Source organism: Lucilia cuprina, chromosome 6 (assembly GCF_022045245.1).
Source record: "Lucilia cuprina isolate Lc7/37 chromosome 6, ASM2204524v1, whole genome shotgun sequence".
NCBI classification, from domain to species: Eukaryota; Metazoa; Arthropoda; class Insecta; order Diptera; family Calliphoridae; genus Lucilia; species Lucilia cuprina.
Genome location: NC_060954.1, coordinates 13,880,944 through 13,906,988, shown reverse-complemented (window position 1 = coordinate 13,906,988; position 26,045 = coordinate 13,880,944). Strand labels below are relative to the sequence as shown.

Genomic DNA, 26,045 nt, shown 5'->3' with positions numbered 1-26,045 from the left:
CTTTGTTAGTATTGCCAACTTTTCACTCAAAAACATAAACAATGAACAGCTGTTTTTTGCAAACAATACTTTTGTAAAATGGAAAATTTTGGAAAAATGTTAAAAAAACATTTAAAACAATAATAAATAACAAATCAGAAAATTGCAATTTACTTAAAATATTAAGTTTTTGTTCTTCCGAAATAATTGTTTTATTGTTTTTGTAAATTGTGTTTTCTTACTTATAACTTGAGTTTAATTCCCCAATTACACTCAGTTAAACTAAGATAATAAGTAACTTTACTGATAACTGAAAAACACGAAACATATATAAAACCGGGTTTAACCAAAGAATGAAGATTATCTTTATCAGAAAAACTCGACCTTAGTCAATAAACTAGTCAATAGTCGATACTAGTCGATAGACTATTCCATTGCGTAGGCAATAGACTAGATAAAAATGCTGAAAAGTAATTCGATAAACTAGTACAAATGAGAGCGTGTGTATAATTGTGTCGTCAGAACTTGAGATAATTCTTAATTTTGTAAGGCGAATCAAGTAATTAGCCATGAAAAAACAAAGCGCAAACTGCGAATAAAAGAGCGAATAATGATAATTTAGAGTTGTGAGAACATGGTAACACTTGAGGGAAGACTTCAGACAGGATTTTAACATCATCGCAAATATTTGAATATTTTCGAAATTAATCTACAGAATTTGTTCAGTTTGTTAATGAAAAGGTGTTCTATATAGCAGTAATATTTAAAAAGAAAATTCTTTAAAGTTTAAACAAACTTTAACATAGTTCGGTTAACAATTGTGTAAAATATTCAAAATATCGAAAATAACGGAAATGTTTTTCGTTAAAAATAACTGTATATAACTAAAAAAGAAAATAAACTAATTCGTTTTGTTTTACACAACAAAATAGAATGCCTCAAATCATTCGCTTCATTGCCAACGGGTCACACTAATCGAACTAAGAAAACTCTTACGAACAAACTACTGTTGATGCAAGTGTTAACAAAATTTGTTGCATAAATTAGGAAAATTAGCAAAGACACAAAGAAGAAACCTAAAGAATAAAATGAATTTAATGTAAACGATGATGATTGGTTTTGGGTAGAGTGCCGACAATGCGCACCCGGCCCAAAGTACCCATATTGCCAGCAGCAGCAGTATTGGCACCAGCAGCAGCAGTAGCAACATTACCAGAGCCAGTAACATAGTGCTGTTGCATCATGTTGTGTGGATGCTGTTGCTGTTGCATTTGTAATTGCATAGCAGCTTGTAATTGCTGCTGATGCAAATGCTGTTGATATTGTTGGTATTGCAATTGTTGCTGCTGATGTTGTTGTTGTTGCAAATGATGATGTTGCTGCTGCTGTTGTGGTGCTTGCTGCTGTTGCAACGATAGCTGCTGTTGTTGCTGGTGCAAACGTTGCTGTTGCAACGTTTGTTGCTGCTGCAAATGCATTTGATGTTGCTGAGGCATTGTCGGTTGCTGTTGTGGTTGCTGCAACTGAGGTGCATGCTTAATGTCATTGCAATCGCAAAATTGTGGTGGTGGCGCTAGAACAATATTCTCCGTTACTAACGCATCATCATTATCCTGCACTGAAGTTGCGGCAACACCACCAGCAACAGACGTTTTAGAATTTGATATCAGTGACATTTCCGTATCACTGTCAGCCTCAATGGGTGGCGGTAGTTGCACCAGCGAAACGGCAGCTGATCGTGTTGCTCTTTGCATGGCAATAGCGGCCGCTTGTTTGCGCGTCAACGAATTGTGACGTTGGAATCCTTTGGCTGGTGGTGAAGGACTAAGATCACCATCATCATCGGATCTTTGTTCCTCTTGGGAGTCTTGGGTGGGCAGTAAAGTATTGGCCTTGTTGGCAGCCATCTGCTGTTGCTGTTTGGCTACTATGGCGGCGGTATTGGCAGCACCAGCTGCTGCAGCCGCCTTGGCTTTGAGGATTTGTTGCAGATGCTGTTGATGGGCGATTTGCTGTTGTTGCTGCTGCTGTTGCATAAGTATTTGTTGTTGTGTGGCCAATAGTTTTTGGTTGGGATTCATATGAGGTTGGGGTTGCTGTTGTTGCTGCTGAGCCAAACGTCCTGCCACCGAGGGTTGGGCCTTGGCCACCACCTGTTGTGTTTGGGCCAAAAGAGTTTTTGGGCCCTTACCAACAGACATTTGTTGTTGCTGTTGTTGTATGACGGGTGCATGTTGCTGCTGCACCATTTGCTTAACTGTCACAGTAGTAGGAATGTTTGGTATGGCCGATGTCACTGTGGTGGGTGCATTGGCTTTGGCTTCAAATGCTGCCTTGGCATTGGCAACACTTGTTTTGGTGGTTGCTGGCAAATTGTTGCTCGTTGCTGAGGAGTTATTGGTTGTGTTATTGGTGGTGTTGTTGGCAGCTGTTGTTGCAATTGTTATTTGTAAACTGCGATGTTGAGACGGTGGTGTAGATTTCGCTGTAGTTTCTAAATGTTGTTGTTGCTGCCCATTACCCTGTTTTCCTGCTGCCGTTTGCATTGGTGGCATAGTTGCTGTTGTTGTTGTAGTCGAATTTGTTATTTTTGGCAGTTTTGTTGCATCTGTTTCATCTTTACCTTGATCAGGTATTGTTTTTGGCTCTTCATTTATAGTAACACTTGGTTTTTTCTTAATTGTATCCGTGGATTTTGGTGCTGCAGCCTCTCCAGTATTTGCACTGGCCGCTAATACCTCCTGATCACTACTTACACCCGAAGAACTATTATCTCCTTCCTCTTCATTGTTATTATTATTGTTGTTGTTGTTGTTCACAACATCATTATCATTTTTGGCTGTTTCGTTTTCGTTCGTTGGCGGCGAAGACGACGAGGACTTGTTGTCGGCATCGTTTTTATCGAACCCATTCGGTTGGGATTTCGAAGTTTTCAAATTGCTGCGTATACGTTGAATTTCATCAACCGATAGTGAATGTGAAATGGATGCGGAACCTGAGCCGGAACTGCTGGCGCTGTAATATTTAAAAAATGTAAATTTTAAACAAGGGTAAAGAGTAAATTGGAAAATAAATTGATCATAACCAGTAAGAATTGGGTGACCTCTGCAAAATAAGGATATTTAGCTCCTTAATAATGTAAGGCATACATGTACATTCGAATTCAAATTGCTTAATAAACCTAGAATTCAAAATAATATTTCAACATTTCCCTCATTTCAAATGTTCATTCTCTACCAAACTACCTTATCCTATTTTGTATGCCCATGAAGAACACCATTTTAAAAAGTTTCAATTGTTTTTTAATTGAACATTTCCACACACTTTAACACTCACCTGGCTTGACTATTTCCACTTGTTTCCGGTACATCAATTAAAGCAATCTTTTCGTTTAGCTTTGTATTACGTGCCACCAATATGGAATTTTCATCTTCACCATCTGACTCGCTGAGACTGTAGTCGGGTTCGGGTATGGGTGGTGCAGGTCCCGACATAGCAGCCACGTTTGCAGTTGTTGCTGTTATGCCATTATTGTTGCTGTTGGTGATGTTGTTATTGTTACTAGTGCTATTGACTTGCGTTGCATGATTGATGATGCCACCATTTAGAGCAGTTTGACTAACTGCATATTGGCCGGTGGCATTAGCGGAAGAGGAAGTGCTGCTATTCGTATTGGAATTGGTACGTGTTAGAGTAGAGGGTTGAGCATATTGACTAATTTGTTGGGTTTGTTGATTTTGGATTTGTTGCTGTTGTAGTTGTTGTGGTGGTGGCGGCGGTGGAAGTTGTTGTTGTTGCTGTTGCATTTGTGTAGATTGTGTAAAGCCCAAAGCTTGATTCGAGTTGTAATGTTGTTGACTATTTTGTTGTTGTTGTTGCTGCTGTTGATTAGTTTGACGATTCTGAAAGGGAAATAGTAAATTATTTGTTATACGATTATTGACATATGCATTATTTCCGGTTTTCACCTCTTGATTCTGTCTCAGTTTCCAGGCTATCAGCTCCTGGGGTGAAGCATAAATTTTAGCATTTGCTGATGGTTTAAAGCTCGACTGTACCCCATCTATGGCTCCTGCTGTAACGGCATCGTTTTCTACCCTTTTCTTTAGTTTTTGCTGTAACGATAAGGTGCTTTCATACTCGGAACTTTGACGAGTTTCCACCTTGACTACTTGTCCCACAACGGGCGGTGGTGGCGGAGGATGTGTTGGCGGCGGCAAGGTATTCAAACGTGACATAGAGGCATGCAGAGTGGCTACATCATCTTGCGAATGATGTCCTTTGCCCACGTTTGGCGTCCAAATAGAAGAGGAAGAACCTCCGGCCGTAGCATTAAGATCTGGTGTAGAGTGGAAACGTTTCAAATCTCGAGCACCAGCTCCCACTGTTGGTATAGCACAGGGTTTACCCCTTAGCGTGCCATTCTTGGCCTTAGTTTTACGTTTCATTTCGGCCACACTGCCATAAACTAAAGGACCCTTGAGGGGAGAACTGTTGTTGGCTGGAGGTGTAGCTGCTCCACTATCAGTGCCCGATTGGAAACGTGAAGTAGTCATCATAGTGGAATAACGATTAGAACCATCTACCGCTTCTCCCTGTTGCCTTTGGAATAGCTCTTCCAATTCAGCGGCTGTTATGCGACTTGAAGTAGGTCTGGCCTTAATACTAGCAGTGCGCAACTGTACTGGTGTACCCGGATGGGTGGGTGTGGGTGTTACAATAGACTCCACCGAAGAAGATTTGGTATGAGGAATATCTTCTTCCTCCTTTTCGCCACCATTCTCCAAACCTGCCACCATAGATTTAGCTCTTGCCCTACCCACCGACAAAGTAGTCTTAGGATCTCTTCGTGGTGGCAAAGGTGCCGGACGTCCCTGTCTCTCGCCACCAGCAGCATTAGGTCCCAATGACATTTTTCGCGGCAATGTGGCACACTGTCTATGCGAGGTTTGTGGTGTGCTGGGACCCGAAGACAAATGATGCGTTGGCATATATTGCGGAGTAGCCTGCATTTGATTGGGGAATTGGGGCGAAATAACAGTCATGGATACTAAAGCTCCAGCTGAGCGTATCATTTCAACAACTTTTTCATGTGAAGCCGCACGTACATCTTCTCCGTTAATGGCTAGAAGAAAATCTCCAGGTTTTAGGCCGGCCATATCGGCCACACCGCCAGGATCGACATCGTCTAGATATTGTAGAGCCGGAAAACGATCAGACGGCTTTAATTGCATTAGTTGTGAAGAAGCTTTGGCGCCACGCAATATAAAGCCAAAACCACGTTTGGCACGATGTAAGACGACGGTACGAGGTTCGTTGAAGGCGCTGGAAAGGGGAAACAATTGAAATAAGTATAAAGACCAGCTCTAATTTCCTATAGACTAAACTATAGACTAGACTATAGACTAGACTATAAACTAGACTATAGACTATACTATAGACTAGATTATAGACTATAGACTAGACTATAGACTAGACTATAGACTAGACTATAGACTAGACTATAGACTAGACTAAAGACTAGACTATAGACTAGACTATAGACTAGACTATAGACTAGACTATAGACTAGACTACAGACTAGACTATAGACTAGACTATAGACTAGACTATAGACTAGATTATAGATTAGACTATAGACTAGACTATAGACTAGATTATAGACTAGACTACACTAAAGACTGGACTATAGACTAGACTAGACCATAAGCTAGACTATAATCTAGACTAGACTTTAGACTAACCTATAGACTAGACTATATAATAAATGGTGTTCCAAAAAACTGTTTACCTTTTCTTAACCCTTGGCGCTGTAGCACTGCTATATTGACCGATCTGATGATGATTACCACCACCTCCACCTCCCGCCATTTTCATGGTATTATCATTCATACCCATATGATGACCATTATTTAGAGCCTGTGTCGAACCATTACTATTCACCGACAACGATGGCGACTGATGATGCATTAGATTGGGTCGTGGCAATGTGCCACCCATGCTGCCCATACCGCCAATACCCGAACTGCCGCCTAAACTCAATTGTGGTGAACCCTGGTGAACAGACGATGCTGCGGGTGAATGTTGATAGGGCGATTGATTTGGATTCGCTGTAGCAACATTTGTTATATTTTTCTGGCGTAAATTCACCTCTTGCACACATTCGGCTGGGAAGAAACCAGACTGATTTGTGCCACGAACATAACCTTCGAGGAGGCCACAATCGGTGGAACCCACAACTTCAATAACATCGCCCACTTGTAGGCGTATATGGCCAACAGAATTGCCAGCATAGGGTTCCATGCAAACCACCGTTGTGCTAGGGTGACCTATTGAGCAGGCAGCGGAATCGGAATTGGTACCAACGCCAGAAGAGTCGCTTATAATGTCGCTGGTATCACCAAGAGATTTATCTAAAGGAGGGGAAAGATAAGAAAAAAAAACATAAAAAAGTTAAGCATTTTTTTGTTTCAAATGTTAAACATCCTTGTTTTCGGTTGATGGTTGGTTTCTTGTGGAAAGTGACCTATTTTAACTCTTTCTTTATGTGTTTTTTCTCTTTTTTTTGAATTGTACAAACATTTTTTGGCTTAAATCCAAATATTTGTTAATATGACTGTAAGACGTAATGCTGTAAAAAGTAGTTGTTGTATGTTGGTAGTATGTGGCATGCAATATATGAATTTGGACAATTTGTTACAAAAGAAACAAAATAAAATAAAAAAATCTAAAGCATTTTCTATTTTCTTACTTTTGTTTGTATTTAAAGATATTTTGTTGCAACAATTAAGAAAAATAAACATGCAATTTGTTGAAACAACACAAATAAGGAAAGACACACTCGTTTAACACAATCACTCACACACACATACATACATATGTACGTACACCACAGGAAACACTTAAATAAAATCTTTTCGAATATTTGTTAAAGAAAAATGCAATATTTGTAAAGTGCTAAAACATGCTGCTTCTTATTGTTGTTTTAGATATTTGTTGCAATATTTCTTTTTTTTTGCTGCAAGTCGTCTTCCAAAACTTATAAGTTGCTATTAAAAAGTTTTTAAACTGAGAGGTATTTTATTATATATATAAAATAGAAAATACTTATCCTTTTTCTATTCCTTAAATGTTATTTCATTTCAGATTGCAATAAGTGAGAAAAACTTTGGTCAAACAGTTTTTCATTTGTTTTATTGTTTTCTTAATTAAACTTAAGTTTAATTAGAGTTTATATATAAACTTTTTTTTAAGAAATTTACCTTAGGCATGCAAGTGTTGTTTTAAAAGTAAAATATTTACCACATTATGACTTTTAGTTAAGTTAGATAAATTTCTATATGTAATGCCACTGTAGCATTAAATATAGTCTAGGACTGTTGCACTATAGACTGTCCTAAACTGCTGACTATATTCACTATAGTCCAGACTATTGTCATAACTATAACCAGAGCTATAGTCTTAACTATAGTTTGCTTTAAAATCTTGCCACTTTGCTAGACTATAGCCTTGTCTAGACTATAGTATACACAATAGCTTGGACTATAGTCTTAACTATGGACTGAACTATAGAGTCGACTATAGACTAAACTATATTCATGAATATAGCCTAGATTATAGACTAGTCTTTATACTCTTGAGTTTTGCCTGGATCTGAGTCCTGACCATAGTCTGGATTATAGTCATAACTAAAGTCTATACTGTAGTATGTACTATATTCTAAGTCCTAATCTGGATTTTAGTATGGACTATTGTCTAAACTACACTCTGGACTAGTCTTTACTAAAGTAATTGGCGACTTTTTCTATAGAGAACTTGTTTATAATGTAAAAACTTTTTCTAAATAAAAGTTGTTTATAATGTAACAACTTATTCGATAGAAAAGTTATTCATAACATGACAAGCTTTTCTGTAAAAAAGATGCTCCTAATGTGACAAATGTTGCTCATAATGTCACAAGTTTTTCTAAAGAAATTTCGCTTATAATGTGACAGCTTTTGCTGTAGAAAACATGCTCATTATGACAACATTTTCTATTTAAAAGTTTCACATAAAATGACAACTTTTTCTATACAAAATTTACTTCTAATGTGACTGCTTTTGACAGAGAAAAGATGTGACAACATATTCTATATAAAAATAGATCATTATGTGACAACTTTTTCTATACAAAAAAGTTGCTCAAAATGTGACAGCTTTTTTTTAAAGTTTCTTACAATGTGACAGATTTTGTTTACAGAAAAGTTGTTCAAAATATGACTAATTGTTCATCGGAAAAGTGGTTCAGAATGTGAAAATTTCTTCTTTCTTCTTGCTATAGAAAAACTGTTTACTATGTGACTGATTTTTCTATAGAATAGTTGCTTTCTATGAGACAGTTTTAGCTATAGACAATTAGCTCACATTGTGACAAATTTTTTTGTTGAATAGAAGCTTACAAATTGACGAAAGTGATTAAGAATGTGAATATGACTTTTGTAAAAAAGTTTCAACTTTTTTTATAGAAAATGTTATAAAAATGGTTCAGAATATGAAAATTTTTTCTTTAGAAAAATTGCAACTTTTTCTATAGAAAACTGGATCTAAATGTTACAATTTTTTGGTATACAAAAGTTGCTCACAATGTGACAGCTTTTTGCATAAAGAAAAATGCTTATAATGTGACAATTTTTTCTATAGAAAAGTTGTTCATAATTAGACATCTTTTTCTAAAAAGAAATTTTGCTACTTTCTGAGCGACTTTTCTTTAGGAAATGCTGTCAAAATTGTCATATTATAAGACAACTTTATCTATAGAAAACTTGTTTATGATTAGACATCTTTTTATTACAGAAAAGTTGCTCATAATGTGACAAACATTTTTATATAAATTGTGAAAACATTTTTACAGAAAAGTCGCTTACAATGTGACAAAATTTCGAGTAGAAAAGTTGCACACCAACTGGTTGCTTTTACTTTAAACAAGTGAAAACTATTTCTATAGAAAAGTTGTCCAAAATGTGATAGGAATGTTGATCTCAATGTTACAAAGTTTTCTACAGAAAGTTACTCCAATTGTGACAAGTTTTTCTTTACGAAAGCTTCCTACAGCATTTTTTACAGAAAAGTGTGACAAAATTTCGTGTAGAAAAGTTGATCACAAACTGCTTTTACTATAAGCAAGTTGTTCACAATGTGATTTTTTTGTAGGAAAGTTGCTCATAATGTGACAACTTTTTCTATAGATAAGTTGTCCTTAATGTGACAAATTTTTCTTATAGGAAAGTCACATTGTGAGAAATTTTCTATAGAAATGTGTTTTACATTGTGACAGCTGTTTTCCATATCTGACAGCTTATTATATATAAAAGTTGTACAAAATGTGACAACCTTTTATAGAAAAAAGTTGCTTAAAATGTGACAAACTTTTCTAGAAAAAAGTTGCTTAAAACTTAACAGCTTTTTCCTATAGAAAAGTTTCTCAAAATGTGACAGTTTTTTTCTTTAGAAAATCTGCTTTGAAAAGAGTAATCTTAAACAAATTAATATTTAAAAATTACTAATAAATAAAATACATAAATAATAATAATAATAATTAATACCTGTTACAATGCTGATATCATCTTCATGCGAACGATGACCCGATGATCCTTCAGATAAACTCGAACTTGCTGAACTGTATGGCATATGTTCAGATGGACACGGTGATGGTGGTCCATGATGACCACAAATACTGCTGCTATTACGTGTTAAAGTACCCATAAGACTACCACCGCCAATGCTACCATTAGCACTAAGCCAACCCATACCGGAGCGACGTTTTGGATTGTAGCGTGGTGGACCGCGAAAGGGTACTGTTTGTTTTTATGGGATTTAAATTGTAGAAAATTTTGAAAATATTTGAAGGGAATTTTGTAAGTTAATAATTTTACGGGTTAGTTTTTAGCTTTTGGCAATATGGCTTTAAGGTAATTTTTTTTTCTAACAGAGACTTTACATTGCAGGTGTTTTACATGAAGTGTATGTGCACCTTTTTGGTACGGAAATTTCTTACATGATATACACACAAGTTAAATTTTTAAGTTTTTAAGATTCAAAACTTTTTTCAAATTTTGCGTTTTGTATCTTGTGTGTTTTTACTCAATCTATCAAATTATTTTTTTTTTATAATTTTTGCTAAATTTTAAAATAATTTTATTGTAATAAACATACATTATTTTAAATATAATTTCAATTTACTTACATTTTAGTTAACGTCTATTTTCAAAAATATGGAAAAATACCAAACCAACAAATTTAAAAAGTAGATTATAGAAAATGTGACAACTTTTTTCCAAAATGTGCTAACTTTTTCTATAGGAAAGTTGCTTACAATGTTACATCTTTTTCTATCGAAAAATTCATAATAAATTGAGAACTTTTTGTCATAAAAAAATTTGCTTACAATACAACAGTTATTTCTATAGAAAATGTGACATTGTTTTCTATTAAATATTGATTATAATGTGACATATTATTCTATAAAAAAAGTTGCTAACAATGTGACATTTTTTTCTATAGAAAAGTTTCTTACAATCTAACAAGCTTCTGTTGTTAACAATGTGACAATAGAATAGATTCCTACAATATTATCCTTTTTAAAAGTAAAATTGGTCACATTGTGACAACATGTCTTATAGAATATTTGCTTACATTATCACAAAATTTTCTATACAAATTTGCTTCCATTATGATAACTTTTTTTTATGGAAAAATTGTTCACATTGTAGATACTTTTTCCATAGAAAAGTTTTTCACATTGTGACGAATTTTTTTCATAGAAAAGCTCTTCACATTATGACGACATTTTCTTTCGAAAAGTTATTCACATTGTGACGACTTTTTCTATAGAAAGGTTCTTTACATTGTGACGACATTGTCAGGACTTTTTCTATGGAAAGGTTGTTCATATTGTGACGAATTTTTCTATAGAAAAATTGTTTACATTGTGTGGACTTTTTCTATGGAAAAGTTGTTTACTTTGTCAGGATTTTTTCTATAGAAAAGTTGTTCATGTTGTGACGACTTTTTCTATGGAAAAGTTTTTCAAATTTTAAAAACTTTTTTGACGACTTTTTCTATAGAAAAGTTCTTCACATTGTGACGACTTTTTTTTATAGAAAAGTTCTTCACATTGTGACGACTTTTTCTATAGAAATGTTCTTCACATTGTGACGACTTTTCTATAAAAAGTTGTTCTCATTGTGACAACACTTTTTTCTAGTAAAGTTGTACATACTGTGAGGAATTTTTTGTAGAAAAGTTGTTCACACACTGACGACTTATTTTTAAAAAAAAAGTAATATTGTAACGACTTTTTCTATAGAAAAGTTATTTACATTGAAACGACTTTTTCAAATGAAAAAGTTTTCATATTGTGAAGACCTTTTCTGTAGAAAAGTAGTTAACATTGTGACGACTCTTTTTATAGAAAAGTTGTTCAGATTATGAAGACTTTTTCTATAGAAAAGTTGTGTACATTTTGACGACTCTTTCCACATGAAAGTTGTTTGTGACAACTTTTTTTAAAGAAATGTTGTTCAAATTGTAACGACTTTTTATATTGAAAAGTTATTCACATTGTGAGGACTTTTTCTATAATAAAGTTGTTTACATTGTGACGACTTTTTCAACAAAAAAGTTGTACAGATTGTGAAGTCTTGTCCTATAGAAAAGTATTAACATTGTGACGACTCTTTCTATAGAAAAGTTGTTTAGATTGTGAAGACTTTTTCTATACAAAAGTTGTCTACATTGTTGAGGACTTTTCTATAGAAAAGTTGTTTACATTGTGAGGACTTTTTCTATAGAAAAGTTGTTTGCATTTTGACGATTCTTTCCACATTAAAGTTGTTTACATTGTGACAACTTTTTTCTATAGAAATGTTGTTCATATAGTGACGACATTGAGTACATAAAAGTTGTTCACAATATGACAACTTTTTGTTAATAAAGTTTATTACATTGTGATGACTTTTTCAACAAAAAAAGTTGTACAGATTGTTAAGACTTTCTCTCTATAGAGGTTGTCTACTTTGTTAAGGACTTTTCGATAGAAAAGTTGTTTATATTGTTGAGGACTTTTTCTATAGAAAAGTTGTGTACAATTTGACGATTCTTTCCACATGAAGAATTGTGACAACTTTTTCTATAGAAATGTTATTCATATTGTCACTACTTTTTCTATAGAAGAATTCTTCAGATTGTAAAGAAATTTACCATAGAAAAATTGTTGACATTGTGATGACTTTTTGTATAAAAATGTTGCCAAATTGTGAAAACTTTTTCTATAGAAAAGTTCTTTAAAATGTAAAGAATTTTTTTATACAAAAGTTGTTCATAATTTAGTAAAGTTTCCTATAGAAGAGTTGTTCGAATTGTAGTAAGTTTTTCTATAGAAAATTTGTTCGAATTGTAGCAAGTTTTTCTATAGAAAAGTTGTTCGAATTGTAGCAAGGTTTTCTATCGAAAAGTTGTTCACATTGTGAAAAGTTTTTCAATAGAAAAGTCGTTCTCTTTTTGACAAATTTTTTCTATAAAGAACTTCTTCACATTGTGACTTGTTTTTCTATGTAATGAAACAAATCGTTTCGTTATTGTCAACAATGTTGATAGTTATTTAAGCAGATACATGTTGCTTGGATGGAAAATGTTGCAAAGCCTTATGAAATCTATTTTCTTGTAGTTTTTTTTTATCATGAGAATATTTGATTATGTAATTAATAAAATATATTTTTCTTTTTACAAACTAAATTTACTTACGTTTAAGACAAATTTGTTTTGTGATAACTTGCAACAAATATAGAATTTAAACAAACTAATTTATAAAAAACATTCTAATAATGTTTAAAAATATTTTTAATTTAAGAGAAAATTTATTAAAATTAAACTTAACAAACACTACATTTAAAATGTAAGAAGAAAATTAATTAAAAATTACGAATAATTAAACAAACATTAAATAAATGTTGCGGTTCAAGTGGAAAAATACAAACAAAATTACAATGAAATTATAAACGGATATATGGAGAGATATTGATTTTTAGGAATATATATATGTAGTATTATAAAGGTGATATACATACAAAAAATATATTTAATTTTTTTTTTTCAAAATAAGTAAACAATACAAAGAACGTGACATTTATTTTATACAATAAACGAGCATGATTAACGTAATAAAATTCAATTGAAATACAAAACATTTACAATTTTTTTTAAATTGTCTCAGTGATGATGGAATTAATGAAATATGTTTGGGAATTTTGATTTAAAATAAAAATATTTAAAATTAATATGTTGTTGAATATTTAATATTGAGTTTCATGTTTCATCATGACAGTGATGTTGATAAGATAACGAACGGGTGGTGATGGTGATGACTGTTTACAAAACTTAAAAACAAAAACAAATGTTGATATAAACTTAAGACAAGTTTTGATATGCCGCATGATTAAAAAAATATATATATAAAATAAATATTTATTTTTGTTTTAGCAAAAATTATGTTTGATGATTGAAAAAAAAATTAACTAAAATTTAATAGATTGAGTAAAAACATAAAGAGAAGTTTGGTTTGTTCTTTTGAAAAATTTTAACAAAAATTTCAAAATCAATATTTTTCACAATAGGAAATTTTAAAAAAGTTTTCTTTGTTAAGAAGTAAAATTATAACAATTTTTTAATAAAATGATGATATATGAATGATAGGTTTAGATATTTGATTTTTAAGAGATTTTAAAATGTTGCTGGCAACATGTTGATATTGTGACTTGTTTTAATATAGAAAATACATATCATTTTTCTATAGAATATTTGTTCATAATATGACAACATTATCTCTAGAAATTTTGCTTAATTTATGACAATATTTTCTATAGAAAAGTTGTACAAAATATGACAATATTTTCAATTTAAAGAGGGACTCACAATTTTCAATAGAGTGACTCACAATATGACAACATTTTCCATAGAAATGTTGCGTGATTTGTGACAACATTTTCTATAGAAAACTTGTTCACAATATGACAATATTGTCTCTAGAAAACTTGTACAAAATGTGTCAACATTTTCTATTGAAGAGTTTTCGCAATAGGACAATATTTTCAATAGAAAACTTGTACACAATGTGACAGCTTTTTTCATAGAAAAGTTGCTCACAATGTGACTTTTTTTCTATAGAAAAGTTGCTTGCAATATGACAATTTTTGCTTAATTTTTAAATTTCTATAGAAAAATTTTACACAATATGACAATATTTTCATAGAAGAGGGATTCACAATGTGACAACATTTTCCATAGAAATGTTGCCTGATTTGTGACAACATTTTCTACAGAAAACTTGCTCACAATATGACAATATTGTCACTAGAAAAGTTGCACAAAATGTGTCAACATTTTCTGTAGAAAAGTTTTTCGCAATAGGACAATATTTTCAATAGAAAAGATGTACACAATGTGACAGATTTTTTCATAGAACAGTTGCTCACAATGTGACATCTTTTTCTATAGAAAAGTTGCTTGTAATATGACAATTTTGTCTCTATAGAAAAGTTGTTCATAATAGGACAAGCCGTTCTATAGAAGAGTTGCTTACAATGTGACAACTTTTGCTATAAAATGGTTACGTAAAATGTTACAACATTTTCTCTAAAAAATGTGCACACAATATGAGAATATTTTCCATAGAAAAGTTACATACAATATGACAACTTTTTCTATTAAAAGTTGCTTACAATGTGACATTTTTTTCTATTGAAAAGTTGAACACAATGTGACAACTTAAGTCAACAACTAGTTAACCACAATGTGGCAACTTCTTCGCTATTTAAGATGTTCACAATGTCACAACTATTTCTATAGAATAGTTAATCACAATGTGGCAACTTTTTTGCTATTTAAGATGTGCACAATGTGACAACTATTTCTCTTGAAATGTTGTTAACATTGTGACAATTATTTTTGTAGGAAAGTTGTTTACAATGTAATAACTTTTTCTATAGAAAAGTTGCTTCCAATGTGACAACTTTTTCTATAGAAGGGTTACTTACAATCTGATAACATTTTCCCCAAAAAAATGTGCACACAATATGACAATATTGTCAATAGAAAAGTTACATACAATGTGACAACTTTTTCTATTAAAAAGTTACTTACATTGTGATAACTTTTACTATCTATAGAATGTGGCAACATTTTTTCTATTTAAGATGTTCACAATGTGACAACTATTTCTCTTGAAAATATAACCAATATTTTTCTAGAAAAATTGTTAACAATGTGACAAATATTTTTCTAGAAAAGTTGTTAACAATGTGACAAGTTTTTTATAGAAAAGTTTCTTACAATGTGAGAACTTTTTCTAAAGAATAGTTTCTTACAATTTGAGAACTTTTTTTCTAGAAAAATTGCTCAAAATGTGACAAATTCTTCTACAGAAAAGTTGTTCACTATGTAGAAATTTGTTCTGTAAAAAATCACGATGTCAGAACTTTATCTATAAAACAGTTACTAGCAAAGTGACACATTGTGACAACTTCTTCTAAGAAGAAAATTGACAACTTTTTGTATGGAAACATGTTTACATTGTGACGACTTTTTCTATAGAATAATTGCGGGAATTGTGACAACTTTTTCTACATATTAATCGATGTATTTTATAAGAAAAGTTGATCAAATTGTAACAACTTGTTTTTTAGAATAATTTATATTGTGACAACTTTTTCTATAGAAAAGATGCAAATATTGTGATAACTTTTTTTAGAGCAAACTTACGCACATTGTGACAACCTTTCTTAAAGGAATTTTAATGTCACTGTGACAACTTTTTCTATAGAAAAGATGCTTACATTGTGACAATTTTTTTAGAGAAAATTTGCTCACTATGTGACATCTTTTTATATAGAAAAATTGCTTATATTGTGACAACTTTTTATATAGAATAATTGCTTATATTGTGACAACTTTTACTAGATGAAAATTGTTCAAATTGTAACAACATTTCTAGAAAAAAGTTGCTCAAATTGTAACAACTTTTTCAAATTGTAGCATATTGTCACAAAAAAATGCTCATATTGTCACAAGTTTTGGAATACAATTTCAAAATCTCTTAAGAATTTTTTTAAATTGAAATAATTGTGATTTCAAAACTAAAAAAAAAAAATATTGAAAATTTGCAATGAAGTCTCTTGATTGTTTATTCTTTAAAAAAATGTATGATAAAAAAGTGATGACTAATGAAATGTTGGGAATTTTTAAATTTAGAAAAACAAAAAAGAAAAAACTACTTACCGACATCTTCTGTTTTATAATTTTGTATAATTTCAGCCAATTCCAAATTACCAGCAATAACAGCAACCTAAAGTTTTATAGAAAATTTTTAAAATAGAAAAAAATATAAAGAAATATTAATAGATTTTAAATATAAGATTTTTACAAAAATATTTAAAATAGTACAAAAAAACATTTAAGACAAATTTTAATATTAAAAACTACTAAAGAAACCCATGAAGTTAAAGTTAAAATAAAAAACAAAAAACCCAAATTAAAAATAAAAACATTTAAACCTTATTGAAAGACAAAAATTAAAATGTAGAGTAAATAGTAGAGTAAATACCTGATAAGGAGTTTGATTGGCATAATTTAGCGCACCACGTTGGGCACCACGAAATAGAAGCATTCTAGCACAAGCCTCCTGATTGTTAACAGCGCATACATGCAATGGTGTATTACCGGAAGCATTACGGCCATCCATGTCCGCACCATAAAACAATAAATGTTCCAAATGCTGGACAAGACCGTGACGACAGGCCTAATTTTTTATTTTATTTATAAATATTTTTTTTTTGGTTTTTTATTTTTTTTTTTTTTTTGTAGATTTTTTTTAGTTGGTAGTAGTTCAAAAATTTTGGTAGTAATAGTGTGTGTGTAAGTTTTTATTTTTTGTATAGCCCCGTTTAAATAAGAACAGTAGTTATGTTGGGAAACCGAAAATAGTGAAAAAATATAAAAATATTGTTTTTTTTTTTGGTTAGCAGATTTTGAAAGTGTTTTTTTTTATGGTTAAATATATATAATTTTTATTATATTTAAATCAAAAGAAGAAAACCAGAGTGTAAAAAAGAAATTATTATTTTTATTTTGGAAATTTTAAACAATGAACATAAATTTTAAAACTTTGCAAAACTATTTTATAAAATACTAAATAATTTAATAAATTTTGCAACATTGAAACTATTTTTCTATTGAAAATAGAGTGTCATAAAGTAAGCAAAATTTTCTATAGAAAATGTTATAACAATATGAGTAAGTTTTATATAGAAACAGATGTCACAAGGTGACAAAAAATTCTATAGAATAAGATGTCACAATGCAACTAACAATTCTATAGAAAAAGTTGTTACAATGTGACAAAAATTTCTATAGAAAAAGTTGTCACAATGTGATAAACATTTCTATAGAATACGATGCCACAATGTGACAAATATTTCAATAAAACAATGTCACAATGTGACAAATATTTCAATAGAAAAGAATGTCTCAATGTTAGCAAATTTTCTAAAGAAAAAGATGTCTCAATGTTAGCAAATTATCTATAGAAAATGATGTCACAATATAGGCAATTTTTTTTCGTAGAAAATGTTGTCACAATAGTATAGTTACTCACATTGTGACATAGAGATGTTGATCATCATTTTCTATAGAAAATGATGATCAACAATGTAAGTATTTCTTCTATAGAAAAAGATGTCACAATATAAACATATTCTGACATCATTGTCACATTGTGACATAGAGGTGTTGCTCAGCATTTTCTATAAAAAATATTGTTACAATGTAAGGATTTTGTCTATAGAAAAAGGTGTCACAATATAAACATATTTTCTATAGAAAAAGTTGCTATAATGTAAACAATTTTTTTATAGAAAAAGATGTCACAATATGACCAACTTCTCTGTAGAAAAATGTGTCACAATATGACCAATTTCTCTGTAGAAAAAGATATCACAATGTGACCAACATTTCTATAGAAATAGATATCACAATGTGACCAACTTTACTAAAGAAAAAGTTGTCACAATGTTACCAACTTTACTATAAAAAAAATGTCATAATGTGACCAACTTTTCAATAGAAAATGTTGTTACAATATAAATAACTTTTCTATAGAATATGTTGCCACAATGTCAACCACTTTTCTATAGAAAAAATGGTCAAAGTTTGAGTAACTTCTCTTTAGAAAATGATGTCATAATGTAAAAAAAAATTTCTATAGAAAACGTTTTTACAATGTAAATATCTTTTATAGAAAAGGTTATTATAATGTGAACAACTTTTCTATAGAAAAAGATATTAATGTGGCCAACTTTAATGTAGAAGGAGATGTTACAATGTAACCAACATTGATATAGAAAAAGATATCAAATCTGAACAACTGTTTTATAGAAAATGCTGTCATAGTAGCTATTCTATAGAAAATGTTGTCACAGTGTGAGCAAAACGTTGTTACAATTGAAATAACTTTTCTATAGGAAAAAAATGTTATAATGTGAACAACTTTTCTATAGAAAAGAATGTTGTCACAATGTTCCAACTTTCCAGTAGAAAAGGATGTCACAATGTTTTAAATTTCCTGTAAAAAAATAATATCACAATGTGACCAACTTTTTCATAGAAAATATTGCCACAATGTAAGTAATTATTTTATAGAACATGTTGACACAATGTGAGTAATTTCTTTATAGAAAATGTTGTTACAATGTAAGCAACTTTTCTTTAGAATATAATGTCACAATGTGGGTAACTTTTCTATAGAAAATGTTGTCACATTTTGAACAAGTTTTTTATTGTAAATATTGCCACAATATAAGCAATTCCTCTTTAAAAAAAAACTGTCACAATGTGGGTATCTCCTCTATAGAAAATGTTGTCACATTGTGACCAACACCTCTGTAGAAAATGTTGTCATTTTCTATAAAAAATTATGCACAATGTAAGCAAACATTCCATAAAAAATATGTTACAATGACAGCACAATATGATCAACTTTTCGATAGAAAAATATGTCACATTTTAAGCTACTTTTCTATAGAAGAGGATGTCACAATGTGAACAAAATTTCTATAGAAAATGTTGTTACAATGAAAACAAACGTTAAGCAACTTTTCTATTGAAAAAGCTGTTACAATGTGAGCAGCTTTTCTGTACAAAATGTTGTTTCATTGTAAGAAACTTTTCCATAGAAAGGTTGCACAATGTAAGCACATTTCTATAGAAAAATATGTCACAATATAAGCTACTTTTCTATAGAAAAAGATGTCACAATGTGAACAAAATTTCTATAGAAAATGTTATTACAATGAGAACAAACGTTAAGCAAATTTTCTATTGAAAAATTTGTTACAATGTAAGAAACTTTTCCATAGAAAAAGTAAAATATTATGTTTATCAACATGTTGCTCAACATTTGTTTAGTTTGCCTTTATATTTAAAACATTGTTTAAAGTGTATTTATTTTATAAAATAGTTTTAAAACAAAATAATACTAAACCATCACCAATAGTAATAGATTTTATTTAAATTAATTTAACAAAATTTTACATTTTATATAAAAACTACTAAATATTTTTTGTATTTAATTATGGTAAATATATATTTTATTGTAATAAACATATTATTTTAAAAATTAGCTTTATTTTATTAAATTTCTTTTCAATTATAAACTCTGTTCCTCTTTATACAAAAACAAAAAAACAAAAAAAATCTTTTACTTACCTGATGAACCTCATTCCAACCTTGATTATCTTGTGTGCCCAACGAGGCATGATCATGCAAAAGACTTTCAGTTATTTTTGGTTCACATTTACGTGTTATCGAAATATATAGAGGAGTAATGCCACGACCATCTTTATAATTTGGTGAAGCTCCCAGTTCCAAGAGGGTGCTAACAAAAAAAAAAACATAACAAAAATTATTATAAAAATAAAAAATTTATAAATTAAAAACAAACTTACGTTACAGCTTCTAAAGAATCTTTTTCCACTGCTCGATGTAATGCAGTGGTACCATCTTTGGTACGATAATCCAATAGAGCACCACCGTTTACCAAAGCTATAAGCAATTTATTTGGTTTTTTAGCACCTGTGGCCACGGTTAGTGGAGTCTCACCACTTTCGGGACAATGAAAATTTGGGTCCAGCCCTTTGGCACACATTTTTGCGATTTTCTCCACATGACCACCATTGATGCATTCTAAAAATCGTCGTAAATTGGCACGGGTATGTAACGCTTTCAATTGGCGTTCATCTAAATTTAACATTTTATAAACGCGACGTTTATATTTAAGCTTTAAGAGATGAACATATTTGTAATTTTAGTTTAGCTTGAGTTTGATAAGGTTTTTTTTTATATATATGAAACTTACCTCCAAATAGCCCACTGGACCATTAAAAGGATAATCACCTAAACGTCGTTCTTCATCGAGAAATTTTCCAGCCTTACCATTGGAGGGTGGACAAAAGAGACCATAATTGAAGCTCTCTTTAAGTTCCTGAAAGAGAATAATAAATAGAGAAATTATTATAAATATTATTATTTTAAAGTATAACTTTTGCTTAAGAAGAGATATAATTTTCCATAAAAAGTTGTTCCTAAAGATGAACAAGTTTTGCTATAGAAAAGTTGTTCATAAAGAGGCACTATTTTCTATAGAATAGTTGGTTAAATTGTCATATGTTTTTTTTTTCATAAAAATTGCTAATAATCTGACAATCTGTTTTCAAAAGAAAAGTTTTACATAATGTGACAAGTTTCTCTATACAAACGTTCGTCATATTGTGTCACATTTGCCCACATTGTGACAACATTTTGAATAGAAAATTTGCTCCATATTGTAACAAGATTTTCTATAGAAAAGTTGCTCTTTTTCCATGGAACAAATTCACTATTTCTGACAATATTTACTACAGAAAATTTGTCATATTGTGACATCTTTTCCTATAAAAAAGTTGCTCACCTTGTGACATCTTTTCGTATAGAAAAGTTGCTCACATTGTGAAAACTTTTTCTATAGAAAAGTTGCTCACATTGTGACAACTTTTTCTATAGAAAAGTTGCTCACATGGTGACAACTTTTTCTATAGAAAAGTTGCTCACATTGTGACAACTTTTTCTATAGAAAAATTGCTCATATTGTGACAACTTTTTCTATAGAAAAATTGCTAACATTGTGACAACTTTTTCTATAGAAAAGTTGCTCACATTATGTCATATTTTTCTATAGAAAGGTTGCTCACATTGTGACACATGTTCCTATCAAAAAGTTGCTCACCTTGTGACATATTTTCCTATAGAAAAGTTGCCCACATTGTGAAAACTTTTTCTATAAGAAAGTTGCTTACATTGTGACATCTTTTTCTATAGAAAAGTTGCACACATTGTGACAACCTTGTCACTAGAAAAGTTGCTAACATTGTGACAACGTTTTCTATTAAAAAGTTGATCGCATTCTGACAACATTTTCAATAGAAAAGTTGTTCACATTGTGACAACTTTTTCTATAGAAAAGTTGTTCGTATTGTGTTAACATTTTCTATAGAAAAGTTGTTCGTATTGTGTCAACATTTTCAATAGAAATGTATTTCGCATTATGTGAACATTTTCTATAGAAAAGTTGTTCGGATTGCGCCAATTTTCTATATAAAAGTTGCTCTCGTTGTGACAACCTTTTCTGTACAAAAGCTGTTCACATTGTAACAACTTTCACTATTGTAAAGTTGATCATATTGTGACAACTTTGGCAAATTTCATAACATTAAGACAATAACTTTAAAAGATGTAATGTGACAAATTTGTCCATAGAAAACTCTTTCAATTGTGCTCTCTTCTATTAAAGAGAAAGCGAAATAGTTAAGAAAAGTAACTCAGATTGTGACAGTAGATGTTCTCAAAGTCACATTTGTTTCATTAGTTAGGTTTTTTGTTCTTGTAAGATTTTCATTCTTTTTTTTTTTGTTCTCTAAAGAATCATGAGAAAACTTTTGAAACATTAGTTTAATCAACAACAGACTTAAAAAAAATCTTCCATTTTTTTCTATTAAGAGATTGTAATCTTCTTCTTAAGCTCGCCATCGAAGCAGCCAGCATATCGAAACATTCTCATGCATTTAACTCTTACTTAAATATGTCAACAGTTCTTAAGATAAGAAATGAAATTTTTCATTTTATAAGAAGAAAACTTTTCTTTTAGATATTTTTTTTGAACAGTTGCTGTTGTCTTTAGTAACTATTGAATCCTTAAGCCTCAAAAAAAAAAGATAAATTGTTGATGCAATGTGTGGTAGATTTAAGTATTAGACTTAAAAGAAAATACTGTTTTATTTCCTGATTGGGACAAACGTTGAAAATGCACATATTCTTTTAACACACACACTGTAAACCACTAGATGCAGTTAGAATTTATGTGCGTGTGTGTGTGTTTGTCTGTTCATCCATTTGGCATAAAGGAAGTCACATACAGTGCGTGCAACAACCAACCAATAAGTATTGCTTGCTTCTCCTCCTAATACGTATAAAGTTATGCTTGTCCATGTGTCGGTAAGTTTAAATATTGTATGAACCCGATTGAAAAGTTGAAGGTGGTTGTTGTTGTTGTTGTTGTTGGTTGCGTTAGAGTTTGTTAAAACTGAAAATAAAAATCTATATAGTTTATAATTTGATTGTGGTCCTGTACAACTATGTTTTTGCTCTTCTGACCATTCCGCAAATTCAGGTCAATAAAATACAAACAACCACACACACGCACACTCACTCACTCATATAAAACACATTATTTTTACGATAGTGTGGAAAATTGTGAAATATTTGATAAAATATTGAATAGGTAAGAAGGGTTGGCTGATTGTTTGAGTGTTCCATGCAAATAAAACTGATTGTAGACAAATGTGTGTGTGTGTGTGTGTGGCCTATTAGGGAGCTACTTTTATTGCTTTAGTTTTATAGTTTAAAGATTCCTTTATGGTTTTTATGAAATTATGCCAACTTATTGATGCAAATATAATCGTTTGTGTGTGTCTCTGTGTTATTTAAATTGATGTTCAAACACTAGTGTAAAAAAGGGCAATAAACTTTTTTTGCTCTATAAAGTTTTTTCTTTCATTGATGTTTGAGTAAATTTGTTGTTAAATCAAGTATTTAACAGATTTTTTTTGATTTATTTGTGGTTATTGCAAAATTTTGTGGTCATTTGGTAGATTTTTTTTATGATTATTGATAATTGAGAGCTGGAGTTTAAATCAAAATACATAGACATTTTGTAAGAATGTGACAACTTTTTCAATTGAAATGTTGTTTACAATGTTACAATTTTTTCTATAAAAGAGATGATTTCATTGTAAGAAAGGAAAATGTGACAATATTGTAAGAAAATGTGACAACTTTTTGCTATGGAAGGAATGCTTATCATTGTTAGAAATGTTACTTACAATGTGACAACTTTTTCTATACAAAAGTACCTTACAATGTAATAACTTTTTCTAGAGAAAAAATGCTTACAATGTGTCAACGTTTTCTATTGAAGAACTTATTTTCAAAGTGAGAACATTTATCATAAAAGTGTTGCTCTCATTAAAACAACTTTTTCATTTGAAAACTTTCTCACAATGTTTCTCACAATTTTGCACAAAGTTTCATACAATGTGACAAATTTTTCTATTAAAAAGTTTTTTTTTATTGTAAAAGACTTTTGTACAGAAGAGTTGCTCTCATTTCAAAAACATTTCTATAGAAGTGTTGCTCTCATTAAAACAACTTTTTCTTTTGAAAACTTTCTCACAATGTTACAACTATTTCTACACAAAGTGGCTTACAATGTGACAAATTTTTCTTTTAAAAAGTTTTCTTTTCATTGTAAAAAACTTTTGTACAGAAGAGTTGCTCTCATTTTAACAACATTTTCTATAGAAGAGTTGCTCTCATTATAACAACTTTTTCTTTTGAAAACTTCTTCACAATGTTATTACTATTTTTACAAAAAGTTGCTTACAATGTGACAACTTTTTCTTTTAAAAGGTTGATTTCATTGTAACAGCCTTTTCTACAGAAGACTTGCTCTCATTTCAGCAACTTCTTTTGAAAACTTCCACACAATATTATAACTATTACTACAAAATGGTGATTACAATGTGACAACATTTTCTATTAAAAAGTTGCTTTCATTGTAACAGACTTTTGTACCGAAGAGTTGCTCTCATTGCAGCAACTTTTTCTATAAAAAAGTTTCTCTCATTATAACAACATTTTCTATAGAAAAGTTCTTCAGAATGTAACAAGTTTTTTTACATAAAGTTCCTTATAATGTGACAACTATTTCTATTGAAAAGTTGTTTTCATTGCAACAACTTTTTCTACTGAAAAGTTGTTTACTATGAGACAACTTTCGACAATTTTTCCTATAGAAGATTTCTTCACAATATGACAAACTTTTTTTATTGAAATTTTTCTCACATTGTGAAAAGCTTTTCTATAGAACATAAGCGAAAACTTTTTTAATAGAATAGTTACTCACATTGCGACAAAGATTATATAGGTACTGATCAGTTTGTCATCGTTTTATTGGAAAAATTGGTCGACATCAATGTCAGAAACATCATTATACCTGAAAGGGAGGTCGGTGGAGACAGTTTTACATGATGTTAACGGAACTATAGGCAACGCACTTGACATAGAAGTGTATGTTGTGATATCTTTCTTGGACATAGAGAGTGCGTTTAACTACGTAAACATATCGATGCACTGGGTGACTGACGTGTTGATCTGCGGATAAAAAATTGGACAGAAAATATGCTCAAGAGTACGACCATTAACTATAATATATGGATATTGGCAAGAGAGTTGTAAGAAGAGGCACGCCACAAACTGGTGACATCTCTCCACTCCTGTGGAATCTTGTCGTAAATAAAATCCCTTTCAGACTCAGAAGTATGGACTTTAAAGTAGTCGTATATGCTGAACATTCTTCTCACAATAATTAAACTCAACTTTGTATTATTATGAACTCCGGAAAACGGTCTAGGTGCCAACCCGGCCAAAAATTAAAATGGTTCTTTTTACCAGAATTCAGAACTCCGCATTTGGATGTTACCATTCTGAAAACCGTAAGAAATGTCAAATATCTTGGCATAATTTAGAATTCCAAAACTCACATGAAAAGTAATGTTGAGAGTCGAATGAAGATGACACTATGTGCTACTATAGGAAAAGATAAGGTCTGAAGCTATACATTTTGCACTGGATGTACACAGTGATCATAAAACCTATTCTGACGTATGGAGTTTTTGTTTGGTGAAGAGCAGGGATGCCAAGACTTACTTCTTATCAAGGTACAAAGATTAGTATGTCCTGCCAGCACAGGCTGTTTGAATTACACCCCTCAGTTTAATCTAGAGGCGATGCTGAATATAACTCCGCTTGTCTGCTTTACGACTTAAATAGTCGAACAAACTAAAGCATGATAGCATTGTTCATAAAACCTTCCTACAAAAGATAGGGAGGCCAATCATAGGGCAGCAAAGGGACTACATACTATTTACACGGAATATTAATAGGTAATTTTGAGAACAGAATACCGACAAGGGATCAGTGGGCCGAGAACACTGTGATTTAAATATATATTGAAAGCTCAAAGACAGGAAGGGATATGGAATCGGAAATCTTTATCGAAAAACTAAAGCTTTTACTGTGTCTTCGACTAACTGGCATCTGAACGGTAGAGCTATATACCACCATAAAGTTGCGAGAAGAATCCGGGAAGTAAATCTTGAAAATTCGCCCATATGTATACTTGAACAGTCTTGCATCAATCTAAAATCTTAACTCCAATGTTATTAAGTTGAAATGTTTTCTCAATCATTTGTAAAATTGACACAATAGATATGGGTTATAAGATATAAGGGGAAATGATATATCTGATGAATGCTCAACCAAAGGGTCGTCCCTAAACCTAACCCTAGAGCAAAGAGATATTCACACTACACTGGCGATCCTTACAAAAT

The 26,045-nt window shown here is 31.1% G+C and overlaps 1 protein-coding gene across 8 annotated transcripts in view; it reads right to left on the bottom strand.

The window, feature by feature from the left end:
- Positions 1–264: 264 nt before the first annotated feature.
- Positions 265–26,045, bottom strand: part of LOC111682453 (protein shank) — a 124,616-nt gene continuing 98,835 nt past the window's right edge. For 2 of the 8 annotated variants that reach the window (XM_046955512.1, XM_046955514.1), the window contains 10 exons: positions 20,420–20,545; positions 20,010–20,341; positions 19,771–19,939; positions 16,613–16,807; positions 16,288–16,354; positions 9,561–9,812; positions 5,771–6,392; positions 3,948–5,304; positions 3,316–3,881; positions 265–2,994 (listed from right to left, as the gene is read on the bottom strand). In XM_046955512.1, coding sequence (XP_046811468.1) covers positions 1,074–2,994; positions 3,316–3,881; positions 3,948–5,304; positions 5,771–6,392; positions 9,561–9,812; positions 16,288–16,354; positions 16,613–16,807; positions 19,771–19,939; positions 20,010–20,341; positions 20,420–20,545 — 5,607 coding nt within the window. In that variant the 3' untranslated portion in view covers positions 265–1,073. The remainder of the gene's footprint in view (positions 2,995–3,315; positions 3,882–3,947; positions 5,305–5,770; positions 6,393–9,560; positions 9,813–16,287; positions 16,355–16,612; positions 16,808–19,770; positions 19,940–20,009; positions 20,342–20,419; positions 20,546–26,045) is intronic. The other 6 variants (XM_046955517.1, XM_046955518.1, XM_046955515.1 and 3 more) reach the window with 3 other exon arrangements.